The following is a 20,640-nucleotide window of genomic DNA, read 5'->3' on the forward strand; positions in this document are numbered from 1 at the left end:
TTGGGTGCCACCAAAACTGATCAATCTGATATCTGAACTATACTGTGGTACTGAGAGTGCTGTGAGTGGTGGTGGTTCCATCTCTGACTTATTCCAGTTGTCACTGGAGTTTCTCGGAGTATGTACTGACCCTTCTACTTTTCATCACTTGTATGGACTGGATTCTGGAGAGGTTGCCGGAGGGATCAACCTGCGGTGCATCGTTTGGGAATGTCAAGATCTCTGTCCTTGGACCTTGATTTCGCAGATGATTCAGTCATCATTGTGGAGACTCTAGATATCTTAATGAGGATCCTCGAGGCACTGAATGAGGATTCGGAGCCGCTGGGATTTCGGGTTTTCTGGGTGAAAACTAAGATCCAGGCTTTCAATGACATAGTGGATGCTACTATCCTGTCTGTACCTGTTTGTGGTGAGGATGTTGAAGTCATGGAGAGATTCACTTTCCTTCGCAGTGATATTCATGTCCCTGCATGTTGTGATCCAGAGGTCAATCGACGTCTGTGTCGGGCTTGGGGAGTCATGGATTCACTGGATCATGGGGTGTGGCACTGTCGGTACCTATGCAGGAATACGAAGTCCTTGGCTCTTCCACAGTCTTGCTCTACGGATGTGAGACTTGGCCTCTGACCAGGGATCTGTGATGGAGACTTAACTTCTTCAGTTACCAGGTCTCTTTGGAGAATCCTTGGCTATAGCTGGTCAGACTTTGTGTCCAACAAAGCGTGGCTGAGTGTTACCTGTATAGTCCGTGAGTGTCAGCTGCGGCTGTATGAACATCGGGCTCGTTTTCCTGACGCTTTTCCTGCTTACCAGATTCTCTCAGCAACGGAGACTCGTGGAGGCCAATGGGTCGGCAATGTGCCTCATGGTTGTGGCAGGTTGATCGGCATCTCAAGGAGATGGAGATTGGCCAGGCATCTGCCTGGGACATGGCCAGACGGAGGCCCCCTGTAGTACCTGCGGAAAGTGGACAGAGCGACGCGCTGTTCCGATGCATGCTTCCATCCATGACCTGACCGGACCTGACCCCTTTGCACCCTTTAAGCCTTTTAAGATCTTTTTGACGGCTTTAATAATTCACATCCCTCAGACCCCTCAAGACCCTATAGGAGTATAGACGCTTTAAACCACTTTGCCCCTTTTGACCTCTTACACCCCTTAAGATTCCACTGACACTTTAAACTCCTTAGACCACTTTCGACCCAAACTATTATTGGACCACACCCTTTCGGACCTTTGACTTCTTTGACCCTTAAGACCTAATTACACCCTCAAGACACCTTTAAACCCACACCACACAAACATCAGAATTCAAAAAAGTGTTCTTGCAACATGCAGACTACAATATACTTTATTCAGCAAGTAATGTACAAAACTCTACCAACTTAGGTGGGTACTCCAACTGGTATTACTGAAACGTGCATTTCATAATTCTATTGTCACTGCAACTTTTCATGCTGTTTCTTCAAGATCGACCAACATGCAACCACCCTGAAAACGCACAGTGGTAGGGTCCATAGATGAGCTTGGCAGGGGTTCCTCCTTCTGACTCCCCATTTATTTCTTCCTCTTCCTCTTCCTCTTCCTCTTCCTCTTCCTCTTCCTCTTCCTCTTCCTCTTCCTCTTCCTCTTCCTCTTCCGCTGCAGCCGCTACTAACACACTCAATTTGTTTGGGGAAGTTGTCACAAGATGATCGAACATGATAAAACCATTTCTACAAATGTGCTTCACTTAATTTTGGGGTGGGTGTAAAACCGTTCGAGTTATTTATGATTTTTTTTGTATGCCGTCGTTTACTGTGTTTTTTTTTTTTCTCTCCACGTTTCTGCGCTGTGTAAATGTTAAAGTATTGAGGCGGTGTATAGTTTATAGCACTGTTATGTTGGCTATTTTTTTCCCCTCTCCATCCAACTATGTTGTAACCGTTGAATTAAACTGTAGTCTTGAACTTTTTAACTTATGAATATTTTTTTTGTTGTCTGGTAAACAATATCTGAAAGGATTAAAAATTTATTTGTGACAGCTGTTTGGGGGAAGGTTTTTGCTTCCTTCATTTGTTTTTACAACAAAAGCTTGAGGCGTCGGTGAAAGTCAAAGGATCCAATCAAACCAAGTGTTCTCGAAACGGGCTCGAGCGGCTTTCACGACCTTGATGTAAGTAATGACGTGTTGAATGGTCCGAAATCGGTCGGTGATGCCACCACGGCCGAACCTCGTCCGATGGGAGTGGAGGGGAGATTACATCCTCGCTGATCACGGACATGGTGGTAGATTTGAATTTTTTTTTTTCGTAAAAATAACTTTTTTGACAAGTTAATACGAATGAAGAACATTGTTTTTAAATTTCTGATATCGGGCAATGAAACGAAATGAATTTGCAGACAAAAGGAAAATGTGTCTACGATTTTTTTTTAACTTGATGACGTCACGAAACATCAAGGTTTGGTCTGTGTTGGAAAAAAAAAATATATATTTATATATACAACCACAAGCTGCGTCACCCGATTAAGATTGGGTTACTTAGACCTGAGTAAACCATCAGATCAAGAAGATTGATGTTTTGAAGCTGTAATAAAAATTAACCTGAGAGTACACCACAGCAATGGTTGGTCAAATGGACTCGTTTTAATTTCGTTGTTTGATGTCAGACGTTGTGGTTGTCAGTAGTGAGGGGGTAGTTAGTAGGCTGTGGTGAGGGGTTCGTAAGGGCAAGCAGTGGTTGAGGCGGGAGCGAAGGTCGAGATGTTTAAGATAATGAAGGGGAGGGACAAAATAAGTGCAGAAGAGTTCTTCAGCAGAATAGGCAGATATAACCAGGGGTCATACCCTGATAGTAAGGAAGAGGGGAGTTGAGATGGTACTAAGGTAAGGATCTTTCACTCATGGTAGTTAAAGCATGGAATGATCTTTCTTGAAAGGAAGTGGCAGCAGAAACAGGAGATGCACTATGTGACTAAAAGTATGTGGACACCTGCTCATGCAAGATCTCATTCCAAAATAATGGGCATTAATATGGACTTGGTCCCCCCCCACTTTGCTGCTCTAACAGCCTCCACTCTTCTGGGAAGGCTTTTCACGAGATGATGGAATATTGTTGCAGGGATTTGCTTCCATTCAGCCACGAGAGTATTAGTGAGGTCGGGTACTGATGTTGGGTGATTAGGTCTGGCTCATAGTCGGCGTTCCAATTCATCCCAAAGGTGTTTGATGGGGTTGAGGTCAGGGCTCTATGCAGGCGAGTCAAGTTCTTCCAAACCGATCTCAACAAACCATTTCTGTATGGACCTTGCTTTGTGCACAGAGGTATTGCCATGCTGAAACAGGAAAGGGCCTTCCCCATACTGATGCCACAAAGTTGGAAGCACAGAATCATCTGGCATGTCATTGTATGCTGTAGCCTTATAATTTCCCTTCACTGGAACTAAGGGGTCGAGCCTGAACCATGAGAAACAGCCCCAGACCGTTATTCCTTCTCCACCAAACTTTACAGTCGGCACTATGTATTCGGGCAAGTAGCGTTCTGGTATCCGCCAAACCCAGATTCATCCGTCAGACTGCCAGATGGTGAAGCGTGATTCATCGCTCCAGAGAACACATTTCCACTGCCCCAGAGTCCAATGGCGGTGAGCTTTACACCGCTCCAGCCGATGTTTGACATTGCGTATGGTGATCTTAAGCTCATGTGCGGCTGCTCGGCCATGGAAACCTATTTCATGAAGCTCTCGACAAACAGTGCTTGTGCTGATGTTGCTTCCAGAGTCAGTTTGGAACTGGGTAGTGAGTGTTGCAACCGACGACTGATGATTTTTTTTTCCTGCGCTCTGTGCTTCAGCACTCGGGGGTCCCGTACTGTGAACTTATGTGGCCTACCACTTCGCAGTTGAGCTGTTGTTGCTCCGAGACATTTCCGCTTCACAATAACAGCACTTACAGTTGACTGGGGCAGCTCGAGCAGGGCAGAAATTTGACAAACTGACTTGTTGGAAAGGTGGCATCCGATGACGGTGCCACGTTGAAAGTCATTGAGCCCTTCAGTTCGGCCCATTCTCCTGCCAATGTTTGTCTATGGAGATTGCATGGCTGTGTGCTTGATTTTATACACCTGTCAGCAATGAGTATGGCTGAAATAACTGAATCCACTAATTAGAAGTGGTGTTTCAAAAAGTTGTGGACAGGTTGGGTGTGTGGCAAGGACGAATCAATTCGATTTTGGTGAAGTTCCGGATCCGGATCTAGATGTGAGAATTATTTAATTCACAAAGTGATTCTTGACCATTGAGAGATAAGGCCAAAAACGATATATAGCACAATATTTGAAAAATGTATTGGGCCCGATATGTTCTCGTGGATCAGGCATTGTGTGGCGGAGGTATGCACTCTACCGAGTTTCTTTCTCATTTTCCGATGTTGCACTCACTTTCAGAGTTCGGGCTGACTAACTCCAAAGCCTCTTTGATGGGCTTCCTCGACTTCAGGAACTTCAGTGAATAATGTGGGAATGTTCTTCTTGCATCTTTCTGTGTATACTATCACTGACATTAATTAATTGAAGATAAACACTATCAGGTTTCGTTTTCTTTCTTCTTGGGTTATCAATGACTTTTTGAAAGTAGGGTTTGACATTTGTATTCGTATCCCTTGTAGTAACAGTTGTATCATGAGTAGTAGCCCACACGTGACTCAGAGGCATAGTCGCAGTGGGGGTTGTTTCACTACTGGTGATATTATGCACTACCCCTACTACTAATGATAGCAGCAATCTTCTTCATCTCCTTCTGCATTTTGTCTAGCTTACCATCCACTTCTTTCTTCTGTTTTTTTTTTTTTTTAAAGCTACTCAAACTGAGAACATCTTTCTTCAATGTATTACTTTTACTCATTGATGCATCTCATCATCTTGGGGACAGGAATGTTGCAGAGTTGTGTTAAATATGATGAAATGTCTGAGATTTTACTTAAAAAAAATTTTTTTGAAAGATTTTGCATTTTCAAAGGGATACATTTTTACCTTATTTAAAATTTTTATTTTATTATTTCAAATTTTAATTATTTTTACATACGACTACGTAATTACGTCATGGACGTGATCGATCATCAACATTCGCCTGTTCACTTCCTGTCCAACCTCACTTAGAGAGAGAGAGAGAGAGAGAGAGAGAGAGAGAGAGAGAGAGAGAGAGAGAGAGAGAGAGAGAGAGAGAGAGAGAGTCAAAGTGTCCGAGTGTCCGAGTCCAGTGGCATGCTCAGTCCGTGATTCGGTGTCTGAGTCTGCACAGGTCAGGTCGGGTATGGGAGCATGTGCCAGAACAGCGCGTCGCTGCGTCCACTTTCCGCCAGTACTCCAGGGGCCTCCGTCTGGCCATCGCCCAGGCAGATGCCAGGCCCATCCCCATCTCCTTGAGATGATGGTCAACCTGCTGCAACCATGAGGCATGTGATCGGCCCACTGGCCTCCTCCACTCATGAGACTCCCTCGCTGAGAGAATCTGGTGAGCAGGATCAGCGTCAGGAAAACGAGCCACATGTCCATACAGCCGCAACTGACGCTCACGGACTATGCAGGTAACAAATCTCATCCGAGTCTCTCTCAGCAACCGCTCGTTGGACACAAAATCCGACCAGCGATAGCCAAGGATTCTCCGAAGACACCTGGTACCAAAGGAATTAAGTCTCCGTCTCAGATCCTTGGTCAGAGTCCAAGTCTCGCACCCATAGAGCAAGACTGGAAGTACCAAGGACCTGAAGACTCGGACTTTCGTCCTCCCGCACAGGTACCGGCAGCGCCACACCCCATGATCCAGTGAATCCATGACTCCCCAGGCCCGACCCAGACGTCTATTGACCTCTGACTCGCAGCCAGCAGAGACATGAATATCACTGCCAAGGTAAGTGAATCTCTCCACGACCTCAACATCCTCACCACAAACAGACAGACAGGACAGCAGCATCCAAGATGTCACCGAAAGCCTGGATCTTAGTTTTGACCCAAGAAACCCATAATCCCAGCGGCTCCGACTCCTCATTCAGCACCTCGAGGGCCCCCAAAAGGATGTCTGAAGTCTCCGCAAAGATGACTGCATCATCTGCAAAATCAAGGTCCGAGATCTTGACATTCCCAAACGATGCACCGCAACTTGATCTCTCCGACATCCTCCCTAAAATCCAGTCCATACAAGTGCTGAAAAGTGTGGGGGCAAGTACACATCCCTGACGAACTCCAGTATCAACTGGAAATAAGTCAGAGGTGGTACCACCACACTTCACAGCACTCTCAGTACCAGAGTAGAGTTCAGACATCAGATCGATCAGTTTTGGTGGCACCCCACGAAGACCAAGAATCCTCCAGAGGACATCCCGATTCACTGAATCGAACGCTTTACAGAGATCAACATAGGCTGCAAGCAGCCCCTGCCGAAACTCTCGTCTGCGTTCGGTGAGGACACGAATGGCAAGAATACGGTCAATCGTTGACCTCTTTGGTGTAAAGCCTGACCGCTCTGGACGCTGGTGCTCAAGCAGATGGTGGCGAACCCTATCAAGAATTATCCGAGCAAAGACCTTGCCCGGCACTGAGAGCAGCGTCACCCCTCGGTAGTTGTTGCAGTCTTGGCGATCACCCTTCCCTTTCCAGAGAGGGACAACAAGGCCCCTCTTCCAGTCAGTTGGGATGATGCCTGTGTTCCAGGCAGAGCACAAAACTGCATGCAACGACACGATTGCAGCATTTCCACCAGCCTTGAGAAGTTCGGCATGGATGCCACAGATCCCTGGAGCTTTGCCCCGTTTCAACTGGTTCACCGCAGCCCGTGTTTCCACAAGCGAAGGTGGACCACAGTTGATTCGAGGGTCAGCAACAGGGATTGTAACACCCTTGACGTCCAACTCGACAGCTGGGGGATCAGCCTGGTACAACCGCTCAAAGTAACCGGCCCAGCGGGCCTTCACTTCAGACTCCTCTGTCAAGAGCCTACCACTCTCTGCTCGAACTGCAGTGCTCCGAGGGATGGGCTTGGATGAACGTAATGCGCGAATTCCCCTGTAAGCGGGACGAGAATCACCTGTCCACAGGTGATGCTCTACCCCCTCACAGATTCCTCGCACATAGGCCTCCTTGTCCACCCTCAGTGCACGTACAGTTTTACGCCTCAGCTCCCTGAACAGCTCAGCTCTGCCATTCAGCCTGGCCCTGCGACTCTGGTCAATGGTATCCAGTGTCCCTTGAGAGGCATAATTCTTCTTTGCCCTGCGGTGAGCTCCAAGACATCCACCGGCAACATCAAGGGCGGTGGTCTTGAAGGCGCTCCACAACTCTTCAGGACCCCCCAAAGCACCCAGACCCCCCAAATGTCCACTCAGCCTGTTCGCAAACTCCTCAGCTACTCTCTCATCCCTGAGCTTGGCAACATCCAGCCTAGGCTGGGATGGTACCATTCTCCAGGATTTAAGGTGCAGCTTTAGAGTTGCTACAACAAGCCTGTGGTCAGTATTGAGGAACTGAGCACTCTGGTAGACCCTGCAGTTCTGGATCATCCTCCAACGACCGTCAATGAGGACATGGTCAATCTCCTTTGCCACACCGCCAGCGTTGGAATACCAAGTCCAGCGATGAGCTTGTGGGCGCTGAAACCATGAACCAGCCACCCTAAGTCCATGACTTCTTGCAAAGTCAAGGAACTTAGTGCTATTCTGGTTCATAGTTCCTGACCCATGGGGACCAACACACACCTCATAACCGTCCCTATCAGTTCCAGTCGATGCATTGAAATCCCCCAAGACTAGAAGTGTATCTCGTCTGGGGCACTGATCAACCACAGACTCGAGTGTGGCGTAGAATGCATCCTTCACGGTGAGATCACTCGCCTCAGTCGGAGCATAAACAGAGACCAGGGAAATGACACCTAAGGAGTGACGAATCCTTAATCTCATAATACGCTCGTTGACCGGTGTTACCTCAATTATCATTGGGGTCAGCTTATTGGACACAGCTACAGCAACTCCTTGGGTATGGTAACCATCAGAGCGACCAGACCAATAGTAGGTGTAACCACCCACCATTATTTCGCCGCAATCCGGTTTCCGAACCTCAGAGAGAGCTGCAATCCCGATGTCCAAACGCTTGAGCTCAGATGATAACAGAGACAGGTGATCATCCTCTCTTAGGGATAGGACATTCCAGGCACCCACCCGAAGGGACCGCCTCAGGTTAACCCAAGGAGACCGCCGTCTGGTGGACGACACCTCAGCACCACTCCGACACACTCTCCCGCAATCTGACCCAGGGATGTTACCCCGTGGTTTCCCTCCTATCATCAAAGATTGGGGGTCCCGAAGGCTTTTCCCCAATCCCATCATCCGGTGAGTTGCCCTGCGAAGGGAAGCTGCACAGGAGGTACTCCCACGGAGTGGGTTTTCAGATTTTTTTTTGCGTTTTTGCCTTTTGCGGAATGAAGGGTTTTATGGTGGCCGGAGTGCAAATCCTGCCACCAACCTCCTAATAAGAAGTGACCCAACTGCAGGAGGACGTCTGCAGACACAGTTGGGCACTAGATATGGATGGCCGTTGGCTCACAAGGAGCTCCTCCGCCCTTTGACAGGTTTTGTTTTTAATCCTGCTGGGTGTCCATATCCAAACACCCTCCTCACCAGAAAACCTGGTGGGGGAGACGGTTTAGTCGCCGACAACCCGACCATGGAACAGGTTAGTACAGGTTTACATGGTACCTGTAGCAGGTCACAGATCGAACCTGACCTGACAAGAGGTCTGCACCGTACACACTTGTTTGATTTTCTTCAAGAGCTCGATTTGATATTTTATTTTACTGCACCCCAAACACAATGCCAAAACCAAAGTGTAAATCCACTGCAGAATGAAAGACAAAATTCCTGTGTTTTCAAAGTGGGCGAGAAGAACGGGAAGCTGAGTGCTTGGTTTGTACGTCTCTGCGGCAAATAAAGGTGCAATTGATTTACAATCTCATATGGATTAGAACAAGCACAAGAAAGCAGTTTAGAGGGAGAGGGAGAGGGAGAGGGAGAGGGAGAGGGAGAGGGAGAGGGAGAGGGAGAGGGAGAGGGAGAGGGAGAGGGAGAGGGAGAGCTCATCAGCAAAAGGGACCGATTATTTTGTAAAGCCAGGCAGCAAATCAAAGGATGCTGTTTCTGCAGCAGAGGGTGCTTTTACATTTCACACTGTTAAGCATCACAATAGTTTAAAGTCGATGGATTGCACATCTGTCTTGTTGAAGAAGGCATTCCCTGATTCTGAGGTAGCCTGAAAATTTTGAACTGCTTAAACCAAGACAGAAGTGATTGTTAACTTTCTACTTGCACCGCATTCTGTTGATGCTGCTCTGAAAAATGTTTGAATAAAATGTCTTAGTGCAGAGTTGCTACAGAAGGAAGCAATCATGGTTAAGTGAAAATGTTTCCAGTAATAATTCATTATTTCGACTGGAAGAACGGCGGTTTGCAAAATCAAAATTAATCGAGGTCCGGAACACAATGAGACTGCCAATATGATTGCTTGATACGTAAAGATGATTCTTGAAAAGATTGTCCTTTTTTCATATTGTCCCTCTCTGGAGTGTCCTTTTAAAATTTATTTATTTATTTATTTTGAAAGTTCAAATATGGTAGCCATGCTTTTGGTCTTGTACCATTTCCTAACCCCTTGTCCTTTATGTCCCACTTGCACCAGCTGCTGCCATCGTTACTGTCACTGTCCAATTTGTCTCTCACTTGTTACTCGTCGAATGTCATCAGTGTGGATATGAACATTGATCACCTGTACCCTCCCGGTAAATGTTCAACGATCCGTTCCTCGCACCAAAATTTTCTCTGGATGTCTCTTTCTCTCTTTCTCTCTTTCTCTCTTTCTCTCTGGATGTCTCTTTCTCTCTTTCTCTCTTTCTCTCTTTCTCTCTTTCTCTCTTTCTCTCTTTCTCTCTTTCTCTCTTTCTCTCTTTCTCTCTTTCTCTCTTTCTCTCTTTCTCTCTTTCTCTCTTTCTCTCTTTCTCTCTTTCTCTCTTTCTCTCTGGATGTCTCTTTCTCTCTTTCTCTCTGGATGTCTCTTTCTCTCTTTCTCTCTGGATGTCTCTTTCTCTCTTTCTCTCTTTCTCTCTTTCTCTCTGGATGTCTCTTTCTCTCTTTCTCTCTGGATGTCTCTTTCTCTCTGGATGTCTCTTTCTCTCTGGATGTCTCTTTCTCTCTGGATGTCTCTTTCTCTCTGGATGTCTCTTTCTCTCTGGATGTCTCTTTCTCTCTTTCTCTCTTTCTCTCTTTCTCTCTTTCTCTCTGGATGTCTCTTTCTCTCTGGATGTCTCTTTCTCTCTGGATGTCTCTTTCTTTCTTTCTCTCTTTCTCTCTGGATGTCTCTTTCTCTCTTTCTCTCTTTCTCTCTGGATGTCTCTTTCTCTCTGGATGTCTCTTTCTCTCTGGATGTCTCTTTCTCTCTTTCTCTCTTTCTCTCTGGATGTCTCTTTCTCTCTTTCTCTCTTTCTCTCTGGATGTCTCTTTCTCTCTTTCTCTCTTTCTCTCTGGATGTCTCTTTCTCTCTTTCTCTCTTTCTCTCTGGATGTCTCTTTCTCTCTTTCTCTCTTTCTCTCTGGATGTCTCTTTCTCTCTTTCTCTCTTTCTCTCTGGATGTCTCTTTCTCTCTTTCTCTCTTTCTCTCTGGATGTCTCTTTCTCTCTTTCTCTCTGGATGTCTCTTTCTCTCTTTCTCTCTGGATGTCTCTTTCTCTCTTTCTCTCTGGATGTCTCTTTCTCTCTTTCTCTCTGGATGTCCCTTTCTCTCCTTTCTCTCCTTTCTCTCCTTTCTCTCCTTTCTCTCCTTTCTCTCCTTTCTCTCCTTTCTCTCCTTTCTCTCCTTTCTCTCCTTTCTCTCCTTTCTCTCTTTCTCTCCCTTTCTCTCCCTTTCTCTCCCTTTCTCTCCCTTTCTCTCCTTTCTCTCCCTTTCTCTCCTTTCTCTCCCTTTCTCTCCCTTTCTCTCCCTTTCTCTCCCTTTCTCTCCCTTTCTCTCCCTTTCTCTCCCTTTCTCTCCCTTTCTCTCCCTTTCTCTCCTTTCTCTCCCTTTCTCTCCCTTTCTCTCCCTTTCTCTCCCCTTTCTCTCCCCTTTCTCTCCCTTTCTCTCCTTTCTCTCCCTTTCTCTCCTTTCTCTCCCCTTTCTCTCCTTTCTCTCCCCTTTCTCTCCCTTTCTCTCCCCTTTCTCTCCCTTTCTCTCCCCTTTCTCTCCCTTTCTCTCCCCTTTCTCTCCCTTTCTCTCCCCTTTCTCTCTCTCCCTTTCTCTCCCCTTTCTCTCCCCTTTCTCTCCCCTTTCTCTCCCCTTTCTCTCCCCTTTCTCTCCCCTTTCTCTCCCCTTTCTCTCCCTTTCTCTCCCCTTTCTCTCCCCTTTCTCTCCCCTTTCTCTCCCTTTCTCTCCCTTTCTCTCCCCTTTCTCTCCCCTTTCTCTCCCCTTTCTCTCCCCTTTCTCTCCCCTTTCTCTCCCTTTCTCTCCCCTTTCTCTCCCCTTTCTCTCCCCTTTCTCTCCCCTTTCTCTCCCTTTCTCTCCCCTTTCTCTCCCCTTTCTCTCCCTTTCTCTCCCCTTTCTCTCCCCTTTCTCTCCCCTTTCTCTCCCCTTTCTCTCCCCTTTCTCTCCCCTTTCTCTCCCCTTTCTCTCCCTTTCTCTCCCTTTCTCTCCCCTTTCTCTCCTCTTTCTCTCCTCTTTCTCTCCCTTTCTCTCCCCTTTCTCTCCCCTTTCTCTCCCCTTTCTCTCCCCTTTCTCTCCCCTTTCTCCTCCCCTTCTCTCCCCTTTCTCTCCCCTTTCTCTCCCCTTTCTCTCCCCTTTCTCTCCTCTTTCTCTCCTTTCTCTCCTTTCTCTCCTTTCTCTCCTTTCTCTCTTTCTCTCCATTTCACGGCACACAATTCTGGAAGCTTGGAAGGTCATTCGATGCGACTCCCCCCCACACGTGATGCAGAGGTGAAGCTCAAGAGGTCTTGCAATGTGAGGTTCTGTGCCACAGCCGAGATGTAGAATGGTGTGCACCTTGCTTTGAGCACCACCTCAACAGAGTACTGGTTGAGTTTGCTCTTCTGGTGGTAGCAAAATTGGAGCCACTAATGATGAAAGTTGGTCATGAGTCATGTGGCCTAAAAACATACCCCCAGCTTCAATTTCCATGTTACTGATGCAATCTGCTTTATTGACCAGCCAATTCCAATGGAGTGAAAAGCAAGATGTTTTCTGCCATGTTTATGTGGATTTGAGTATCACTTCCTCAAATTTGATGTTTCTTTTTCCATTTCATTTGTGAAGCTAATACTGGAAATTACTCGGTCAAGTTGCCCAAGAAGGTGGTCCACCATGACACTATGTACAACGGTGAACGTGTCATCCACGTGCATATCTGTTGAAGTATCATGCGAGCCAATTCTCGCGAGGCTCAAATATCTTTTGCTCGAGTTCCTCCATCACCAAGTTAACCACAACACCAGAGACCAGAGACCAGTGAAACCATTGCTGTTCCAAATATGTGTTGATGAGTATGTCCCATCATACATTAAAGTGGTGCTTTTTAGACACATCTCCAGCAGGCTGGTAACATCCTCATGTGTTCATTGGCTGTTCCGACAAGCCATTTTTCCAGTCATGAGAATGTTCCAACTCATCAAGCGTGACACTCACCAGCAGATCGACTGGGATTTTGGTGAAAAGTGAAACCACATCGAAAAATACCAAAGTTTCATCTTCTTGTATTTTAACCTTTCTTATCCTCTCGCCAAATTCACCACTGTTCTCGACTGACCATGCCCCAGAAACAAAAGAGCAAGCGCACACACCCATTCACCCCATGCATGCAATGCCAGATCTCGAGTAAATAACAAAAAGAGCAGAGCAGACAATCAATTATGTGATTGACGTTTATTGTTTAAGGTTTAGTAAAATGAAAACATTCCTCAATTGATCTCTTGCACTGGCAAATGACCGGAAATGAATTGTTTCCTTCGGAATAAAAGTGGACACGTGCTGAGGCTCGGGGTCTATTGGCGTGAGGAAGCTCACTGGGAAGCGGCTGAAACGTCGCCCGAGACTGGATCTGCTTTTGCTTTTTTTATTACTCGATGAGTAGAGTCAATCTAGTTCCTTTTTGGTTTGATGTGCCTTTTTCCTTACAAAAAACAACAACAAAACAACAACAAAACAAACAAACAAACCAAAACCATATATTTTGAGGTGGATGGATGCTGAATGAAATGTTTTTCCTCACCTCCCTAGGATCAGCCAGAGTGAAGCATGGCAGAGTGCTTCCTGCCTGCACCGGGTAGCCCTCATGAACCTCGACGAGTCGAGACAACAGGTACTGGCCGCAGCCCAAGTCTAGAAGAGGAGGAGGAGGAGGAGGAAGTTAGTCCAAACAAGTTTCCTGGCCTGTATCGCCTAACTGAGCCAATTGCATCGCAAGAAGGGCCACACCACATTGGGGAGGTGCCTTCGGATGAAGACAGAGATGGTGCAAAGAGGAAAGGAAAATTTAAGAAGAAGGAGAAACGATGTTGGTATTCTTTTATTGGAGTAATATATTGCACAAGTGTTGAATTTTGAGCAAGCTGTTTTGATATGTGGTATTGTAATTTTTTTTTGTTGTCATCTCTCTGGCAGTTAATGACTAGTTACCTCCACCACCCAAGGTGAAGGAGGTTATGTTTTCACCCCTTTCTGTCTGTCTGTCTGTCTGTCTGTTTGTCTGTCTGCGTGTAGGATATCTCAAAACGTTGTGGGCAGATGCGGATGAAGTTTTGTGGGCAGGTTGGGTTGGGTGTGTGACAAGGACGAACTGATTAGATTTTGGTGAAGATCCGGATCTGGATCTGACTACAAGAAATTTTAAAGTGATTCTTCACTGTTGAGAGATAGGACCAAAAATGATATATAGCATAATATCTCAAAAAGTTGTGGACAGATTCGGACGAAATTTTGTGGACACGGGTGTGTGACAAGGAAGAATTGATTCATTTTTGGTGAAGATCCGAATCCGGGTCTGAGAATTTTTAAAGTGATTCTTCACCATTGAGACATTGGACTAAACTTGTGTGTGTGTGTATATGTATATGTATATGTATATGTATATATATATATATATATATATATATATATATATATATATATATATATATATATATATATATATATATATATATATATATATACACACACACATCTCAAAAGGTTGTGCATGGATTTGGATGAAAGTTGATGGACAGGTTGGGTATTGTGACAAGAAAGAATTGGTTCGATTTTAGTGAAGATCCAAATCTGGATCTGCATACAAGAATTATTTAATTTTTAAAGTGACTCTTCACCATTGAGAGAGAGGGCCAAAAACGATATATAGCATGATATCTCAAAAATGTATTTGGCCCGATATGTTCTCGTGGATCAGGCATTACATGGCGGAGGAATGCACTCTTCCGAGTGCCCTTCTCGTTACTTTCTGTATTGGTAGATATGTCATGGAAGCTCAGCCTGTAAAAATGTACATCCCATGGTCATGCTTAATTTGAGATTAGACTTTATCCAATTTTTTTTTTTTTTAATGTCCATAACACTGATCAAAAGTGATACACAATCCAATAAAATTTATCCCATCATAAAGTAGAATGAAAAACTAGTCTTTCTTGTGAACACACTCGTGTCTGTGTTGGTGGATGATAGAACATTGGATGGAATCATCAGAACATTGATCAAGGTATGTTAATCATTGTCAGAAGGAAGGAGAAGCTGAGGTTTTGGGCCTTAACCCTTTGTGAGCAAAAGAGGGGGTTACACGAGGAACCTGGACGTAGGAGGAGGCCATTCATCCCTTCAGCCCTGCATTGCATACACACATCATCAATTCAATCTGACAATTTATCAACTTAATCTCACTTGGGGGAAGGTGTGTTGGGTGGAGGAGTTGGGATGAGAACAAATGGGGGCAAGCACAGGCATCACCAGGATGCTTTATACATGTAACAAATAAACAACGTTTTATGCATGTAATCTCAAACACACACCCACACACACTTGTACAGTATTGATTATTCCTGAAATATAATTTTATATACAGACACGTAAGACGACAACCATTATAAAGCTTGCAGTGTTAGTGTGAAAAATGTCTGAAGACATCCCGAAGACTCATTTGCTCGGTGGGCTGTCGCCACGTAATAGATGAGGTCCTAGGTTGAGTCAGAATTTTTTCATACTCGCCCCATGCAGGAATTTATTCCTGTTTTTTTTAATATATATTTATATTTGTGTGTGTATATATATATATATATATATATATATATATATATATATATATATATATATATATATATATATATATATATATATATATGTATATGTATATATATATGTATATATATATTTATATTTGTGTGTGTATATATATATATATATATATATATATATATATATATATATATATATATATATATATATACACACACACACAACAAACAGTATATTCCAACTGAGACCTAAGGCTGCTAAGCAACCAATTTGAGTATAAAAATGGAGAATCATTTTTTTAAAACCCCAAATTTCAGAGCGAAAATTGCTTCACCTGATTATGGGTACCTCTCAAGAACGTATCGAAAGTAAAATTCCAACCCAAGATATTTAGTCGAGTACTGGGGGGGGGGGGAGGAGGTCACCCTCTCCAGCCTGCAGGCTAATGGTGTTATAAATCGAAGATACCTTATTATGGGGCTGTTAGGTTTGGTGGCGTAAAGTGTCCGAATGTATCTCAATACAAAAGACATGATAGCTCCATAAATATATACAAAACCTCACTAAATGTGTAATTAAATGAATGCCCATTCTGGGTCTCACTATCAGCTGTGATCTTGGGCAAACCACATTTCAAAGTTGGTCTCCAAAGCCAGCCACTGACTGGGCATACTATGTCTTACATGGGCAAAGTCCTTCCTTGGCACACCTGAACTCCTATCCACCTACAAGGCTTCCTTCCACAGCTTGATGGAGTGCTGGCTCCTTTATAATTAGTGGAATCTCCTGTGATGAAGCTGAGTCTATGGGCTTATTACTTCACCATCGTAGATAGGTCTGTGGCCTCTGTCTTCTACTGCTTCCTTTCTGGTCTTGCACCCTCTGCTCTTTCCATGCTTCCCCCCCCCAGGTTTTTTTCAGGGCTCACAATGTCCACCATCAACCCCTTCTGCTGAAACTCTCAAAACGCATGATCACTGCTCACCTCCAATAATTTGTTCCTTTTTTTTTCCTGTCTGTGGAATCAACTTTCACATCCTCTTCAATCTCATTCTTCCCTTCAGGTCTTCAAGACAGCTGTTCTCCACCATCTCAGATTGTCTGCAATCCAAAACCATGATCTTTTCTACGCTCATTAACCTCACCCAAATTCCCCCTCCTCCTAACTGTCCAGTTTTCCCTCCTTGGAGCATCTTTCTGCATCCACCTTGTCCACCCCATGCATCCTCTGTCTGTCTACCCAGTGCATGTGTGTGTTTTGCATCTTGTTTTTGTCTTGCGTCTTGATCCATTGAGTGTACTAGCTCTTCCACGAGCCTTGTCGATGTATACAAAATTTTTTTCCCAATTTTGCTCCTTCCCAATTCCATATCCAGGCCATGCTTGACGTCATCACCAGGCACCAAAGGAAGGGCGTACTCAGTTTTTACTCCGTTTGTTTTCTTGCTTTCTTGTTTGTTACTTAGTGAAAAAAAAATTGTCAAGTCTTTTTGGTCTGTTGTGTCTGTAGCGTGTCTGTCTGTCTGTCTGTCTGTCTGTCTGTCTGTCTGTTTGTCACACGATTTTTGGCCACAGTTTTCAAGCAATCGTTCTGAAATTTTTTGTGTATATAGTTGACTGGCCAAGGACAGCAACGCTTAATTTTGGTGAAGATCCGAATCCGGATCCGGATCTGAGAATTTTTTAAGTGAATTCACCATTTAGAGATAGGGCCAAAATCGATATATAGCACAAGTGTGTGTGTGTGTGTGTGTGTGTGTGTGTGTGTGTGTGTGTGTGTGTGTGTGTGTGTGTGTGTGTGTGTGTGTGTGTGTGTGTGTGTGTGTGTGTCAACGACAGATTGATTTGATTTTTGTGAAGATCCGGATCCGAGAATTTTTCAAGTGATTTTACCATTGAGAGATAGGGCCAAAATCGATATATAGCACAGTATCTCAAAAGGTTATGGATGGATTCCACAGAAATTTTATGGACAGGTTTGGAAGTGTGACCAGGACGAATTGATTCAATCTTGGTGAAACTTCGAATCTGAATCCGGATACGAGAATTTTTCAAGTGATTCTTCACCACTGAGAGATGGAGCCAAAAACAATGCGTCGCATGTTATCTCAAAAAGTTGCAGACGAGTTACGACAAAACTAGGTGGAAGAGTTGGTTCGGTGACAAGAACAAGTCGATTTGATTTTGGTTAAGGTCAGGATTCACATCCGACCTATCAGTGGCATACAAAATGTAAACTATTCAGCCTGGCGGAGGTATGCGTTCTACCGAGTGCCATTCCGTTTTGCTAAGTGTCACTCTGAGTGATTTTTTCATTTATTTGTTTGTTTTTCTGGACGATATCTCAACCATCCTTTGAGATAGGAAGCTGAAATTTGGGGACAAAATTGAAGATGTCCTTTGGCAAAAATGGTATTTTATATTTTTGGATTAATCAATTAATTTTATAGATTACTTAATTATTATCAATTTAGTAATTACTTATTTATTTTATTTCTCATCCTGACAATATCTTGGGCACCTTTTGAGTTAGGAAGCTGATATTTGGACACAACAGTGAACAAGTAATTTGGCTTAAAGGGTATTCTTGATTTATCGATTAATCAATTTGTTACTTAATTTTTCAAAAAGTTACAGATTCAGATGAAACAGTAGTGATTTAGATATGCTATTTGCCAATTTATTAAGAAATTAATTATTTTCCCATTATTATTTATTGATTTTTAACAATGCAATTAATCAATCAATTATTGCACACTGCTCCCTCCCAATTCTGACTCCATGTGCTGCAAGCTGGCATCGCCGGGCGCCGAAGGCACCCCGGTGACGTTGCACGCTGGAGGATTGTTATTTATTTATTTGGCATGGGGCAGTGTACTTTGAATGTACCGGTACTTATCTTTTATTTTTATTTTTTAATTTAAAATAATTTCTTGAAGTTTATCCTTTGCCTTTAGTGCTTTTGATTTTGAAGATATTGTTGCAGATTCGCGCCCGCCGGCGTGCGACGGCCACGTAACTCGAATCGCGGCACGTCGCCCACCGGACGGACAATCCAGTCGTGACCCTCTCGGACTAACGCCGGGAACCAGTCACGGGTGGACCTTTCGGTCTCACCGCGATCGAGCCAATCGGCCCCCGCGTGGGATAGGGTTGCTCGCCAAATTCGACCTACCTAAGTACCCACACGGAGGGTAGACCGGGCGATCGCACCTCGCCGCAGGTCGACTTCGGACACGGGCCACTTAAGCGACCCGTTCCGTACTATCTGGATAACCGAGCGGTGTTATTCGTCGACCTCGACGGTTCGATTAATTATCGGGCGTATTCAGCCCACTACCAACCCTTTACGTGAAGCAAGATGAGGATTCAATGAAAGAAATGACGAAGCGAAGCGGGAAACAGTTCAACACAAAGCACATTTATTCGCGATGAACGGAAAGCACACATATTCAATTCCACCAAAAGCACATAGAAAAGGAAAAGAAACACAATGCAATTTTACACAAAAAGCAAATGTAAAAGCGAAGACACAATGCAGAGCTAATACCGACTACCGAGCACACGGCAACACTTATACAATTCTACTTCACAGACGGCGCCGACAACACATACCCAAAACCAAGAAAAAGAACACCCTCAAGGATGAGGCGGGCCTGAGGCCGAGACCGGGTCGGGCCTACCCGTCTGGTGATGAGACGCGGAGCGGCGATGGTGCCTCAACTCCGCGGGCCTCGCGGACAGTGTCTGGTAGGGGGTGGGAAGGGGGCCCCCTTGGTCGCACTATCTCAGCGCGGGGGGAAACAGGAGGGGGTTGCTGATGCTCGGGGAAAGGAGGATTTTTACTCTGTCTCGAGTCCCGCGACGAGCGTCTCCACCTCGACCAGGTCGCGCCGTCGGCCTCCCTGGTGTGCAGCTCCCGGCACGACGCGAGCACCCCCTCGTCTGCCTTCGCCGCCTCTCCACAGCTCCGTGTTTCTCGTCCCTCCTTGGACGGCACCATCCGGCAGGGATACCCCTCCTGCCGGATTCCAACCCCACGTGCAGCCATGGCGTCACCGTGCGCATAAAAAAAAAACACAAGCCCCACGTCTCGAGGGGTTCCCCACGCGAACACATGTGCTTTGCCCGTTGGAGCTTAACACACACGATCGCGTGGAGAACCCGTCCGGTCCAAATCCATAATCCTGCCTAAACTTTGTCCGTCCGCGGGATCGGCAAATCCACCGCGTGCGTTTCCGGACCGGGACTTCACTCTCGCAAGCGAGCACGTGGTGGTCTCGTGCGTTGCACAGCACGGACCTCGTGCTCACTGCTGGGTGAACCCGGCACGGTCCCCGAAACAACTACAGCCGCTTCTCAGCTTTCTTTCCTTACATGTCGCCGCCGTCGCCTCCATTCCACCCACGCACACCTGCGTGTTACGACGCTCACAGTCCATTCCCTCACATTCACACCGGGAGACGCGGCTGCGTGCTCCCGCATGCCAACCGACATCTCCCTCACATTCCGCTCTCTCACACACACGGTCTCCCTTGCATAACCCATACCACTCACACGTGGTGCTCCATTCACTCGCGGTGCCTCATCCACACACCGTGCCTCACTCATACACGCGGGGCACTCAACCGCGGTGCCTCATCCACACACGCGGGGGCACTCACCCGCGGTTCCTCATCCACACTGGCCGTTTCATCCACACACACGGCCTCACTCACACACGGTGCCTCACCCACACACGCGGGGGCACTCACCCGCGGTGCCTCATCCACACACGGCCCCTCACTCACACACGCGGGGGTACTCACCCGCGGTGCCTCATCCACACTCCGTGCCTCACTCACCCGCGGTGCCCCTTTTACACACGGCGTGCTGGGAAGCACACACTCCGGCACACTCGCCACCACACCACTCACACACGGGGTTGCTTCCACACACGGGGATGCACTCACACCTTGCACCACACACACAGGGACAACCACACTGGGGATTCGTGTCCCCACAAGGGTCTCCGGGGCCTCTATACCCCCCAAGCTCTCCGTGCACCTGTCCACAGCACCCGTCCTCTCAACCTCGCAAAGCACGACCGAACTCACCTGGTCGTGACTCGCCTCAAGGGGGCATACTCCCTCCCCTCGTTCCTGGAGGAGGCTATCCCGCTGCTCGCACCAGGTCCCTACACGCTCCGCGAGCTCACCCCCATCATCCTCCACTACCTCCGTGTGTGTGTGTGCGTCACTTACCCCGTCTTCATCGTGCAGTCTCTCCTCTATTTTTTCTGTCTCCCGTGTCTCTGCCAACTCTTCACCCTTTACCTCCTTGTCTCAACTATTATTATTTCCTTTATCACGGCCTTCATGCCCGCCTGCAGGCATCGGCCCATG

The 20,640-nt window shown here is 46.1% G+C and overlaps 1 protein-coding gene across 6 annotated transcripts in view; it reads left to right on the forward strand.

The window, feature by feature from the left end:
* The first annotated feature begins 1,908 nt into the window (after positions 1-1,908).
* The window catches only part of RALBP1 (ralA binding protein 1), a 130,973-nt gene continuing 112,241 nt past the window's right edge, over positions 1,909-20,640 (forward strand). For 2 of the 6 annotated variants that reach the window (XM_085848868.1, XM_085848872.1), the window contains exons 1-2: positions 1,910-2,158; positions 13,256-13,532. In XM_085848868.1, the coding sequence (XP_085704994.1) occupies positions 13,274-13,532 (259 nt within the window). In that variant the 5' untranslated portion in view covers positions 1,910-2,158; positions 13,256-13,273. Of the gene's footprint in view, positions 2,272-2,425; positions 2,445-13,255; positions 13,533-20,640 lie in introns of those variants that run through there. The other 4 variants (XM_085848873.1, XM_085848869.1, XM_085848870.1 and 1 more) reach the window with 4 other exon arrangements.

Source organism: Eptatretus burgeri, chromosome 12, assembly GCF_056783735.1.
Source record: "Eptatretus burgeri isolate ZD-2024b chromosome 12, Ebu_testis_v1, whole genome shotgun sequence".
NCBI lineage: Eukaryota > Metazoa > Chordata > Myxini > Myxiniformes > Myxinidae > Eptatretus > Eptatretus burgeri.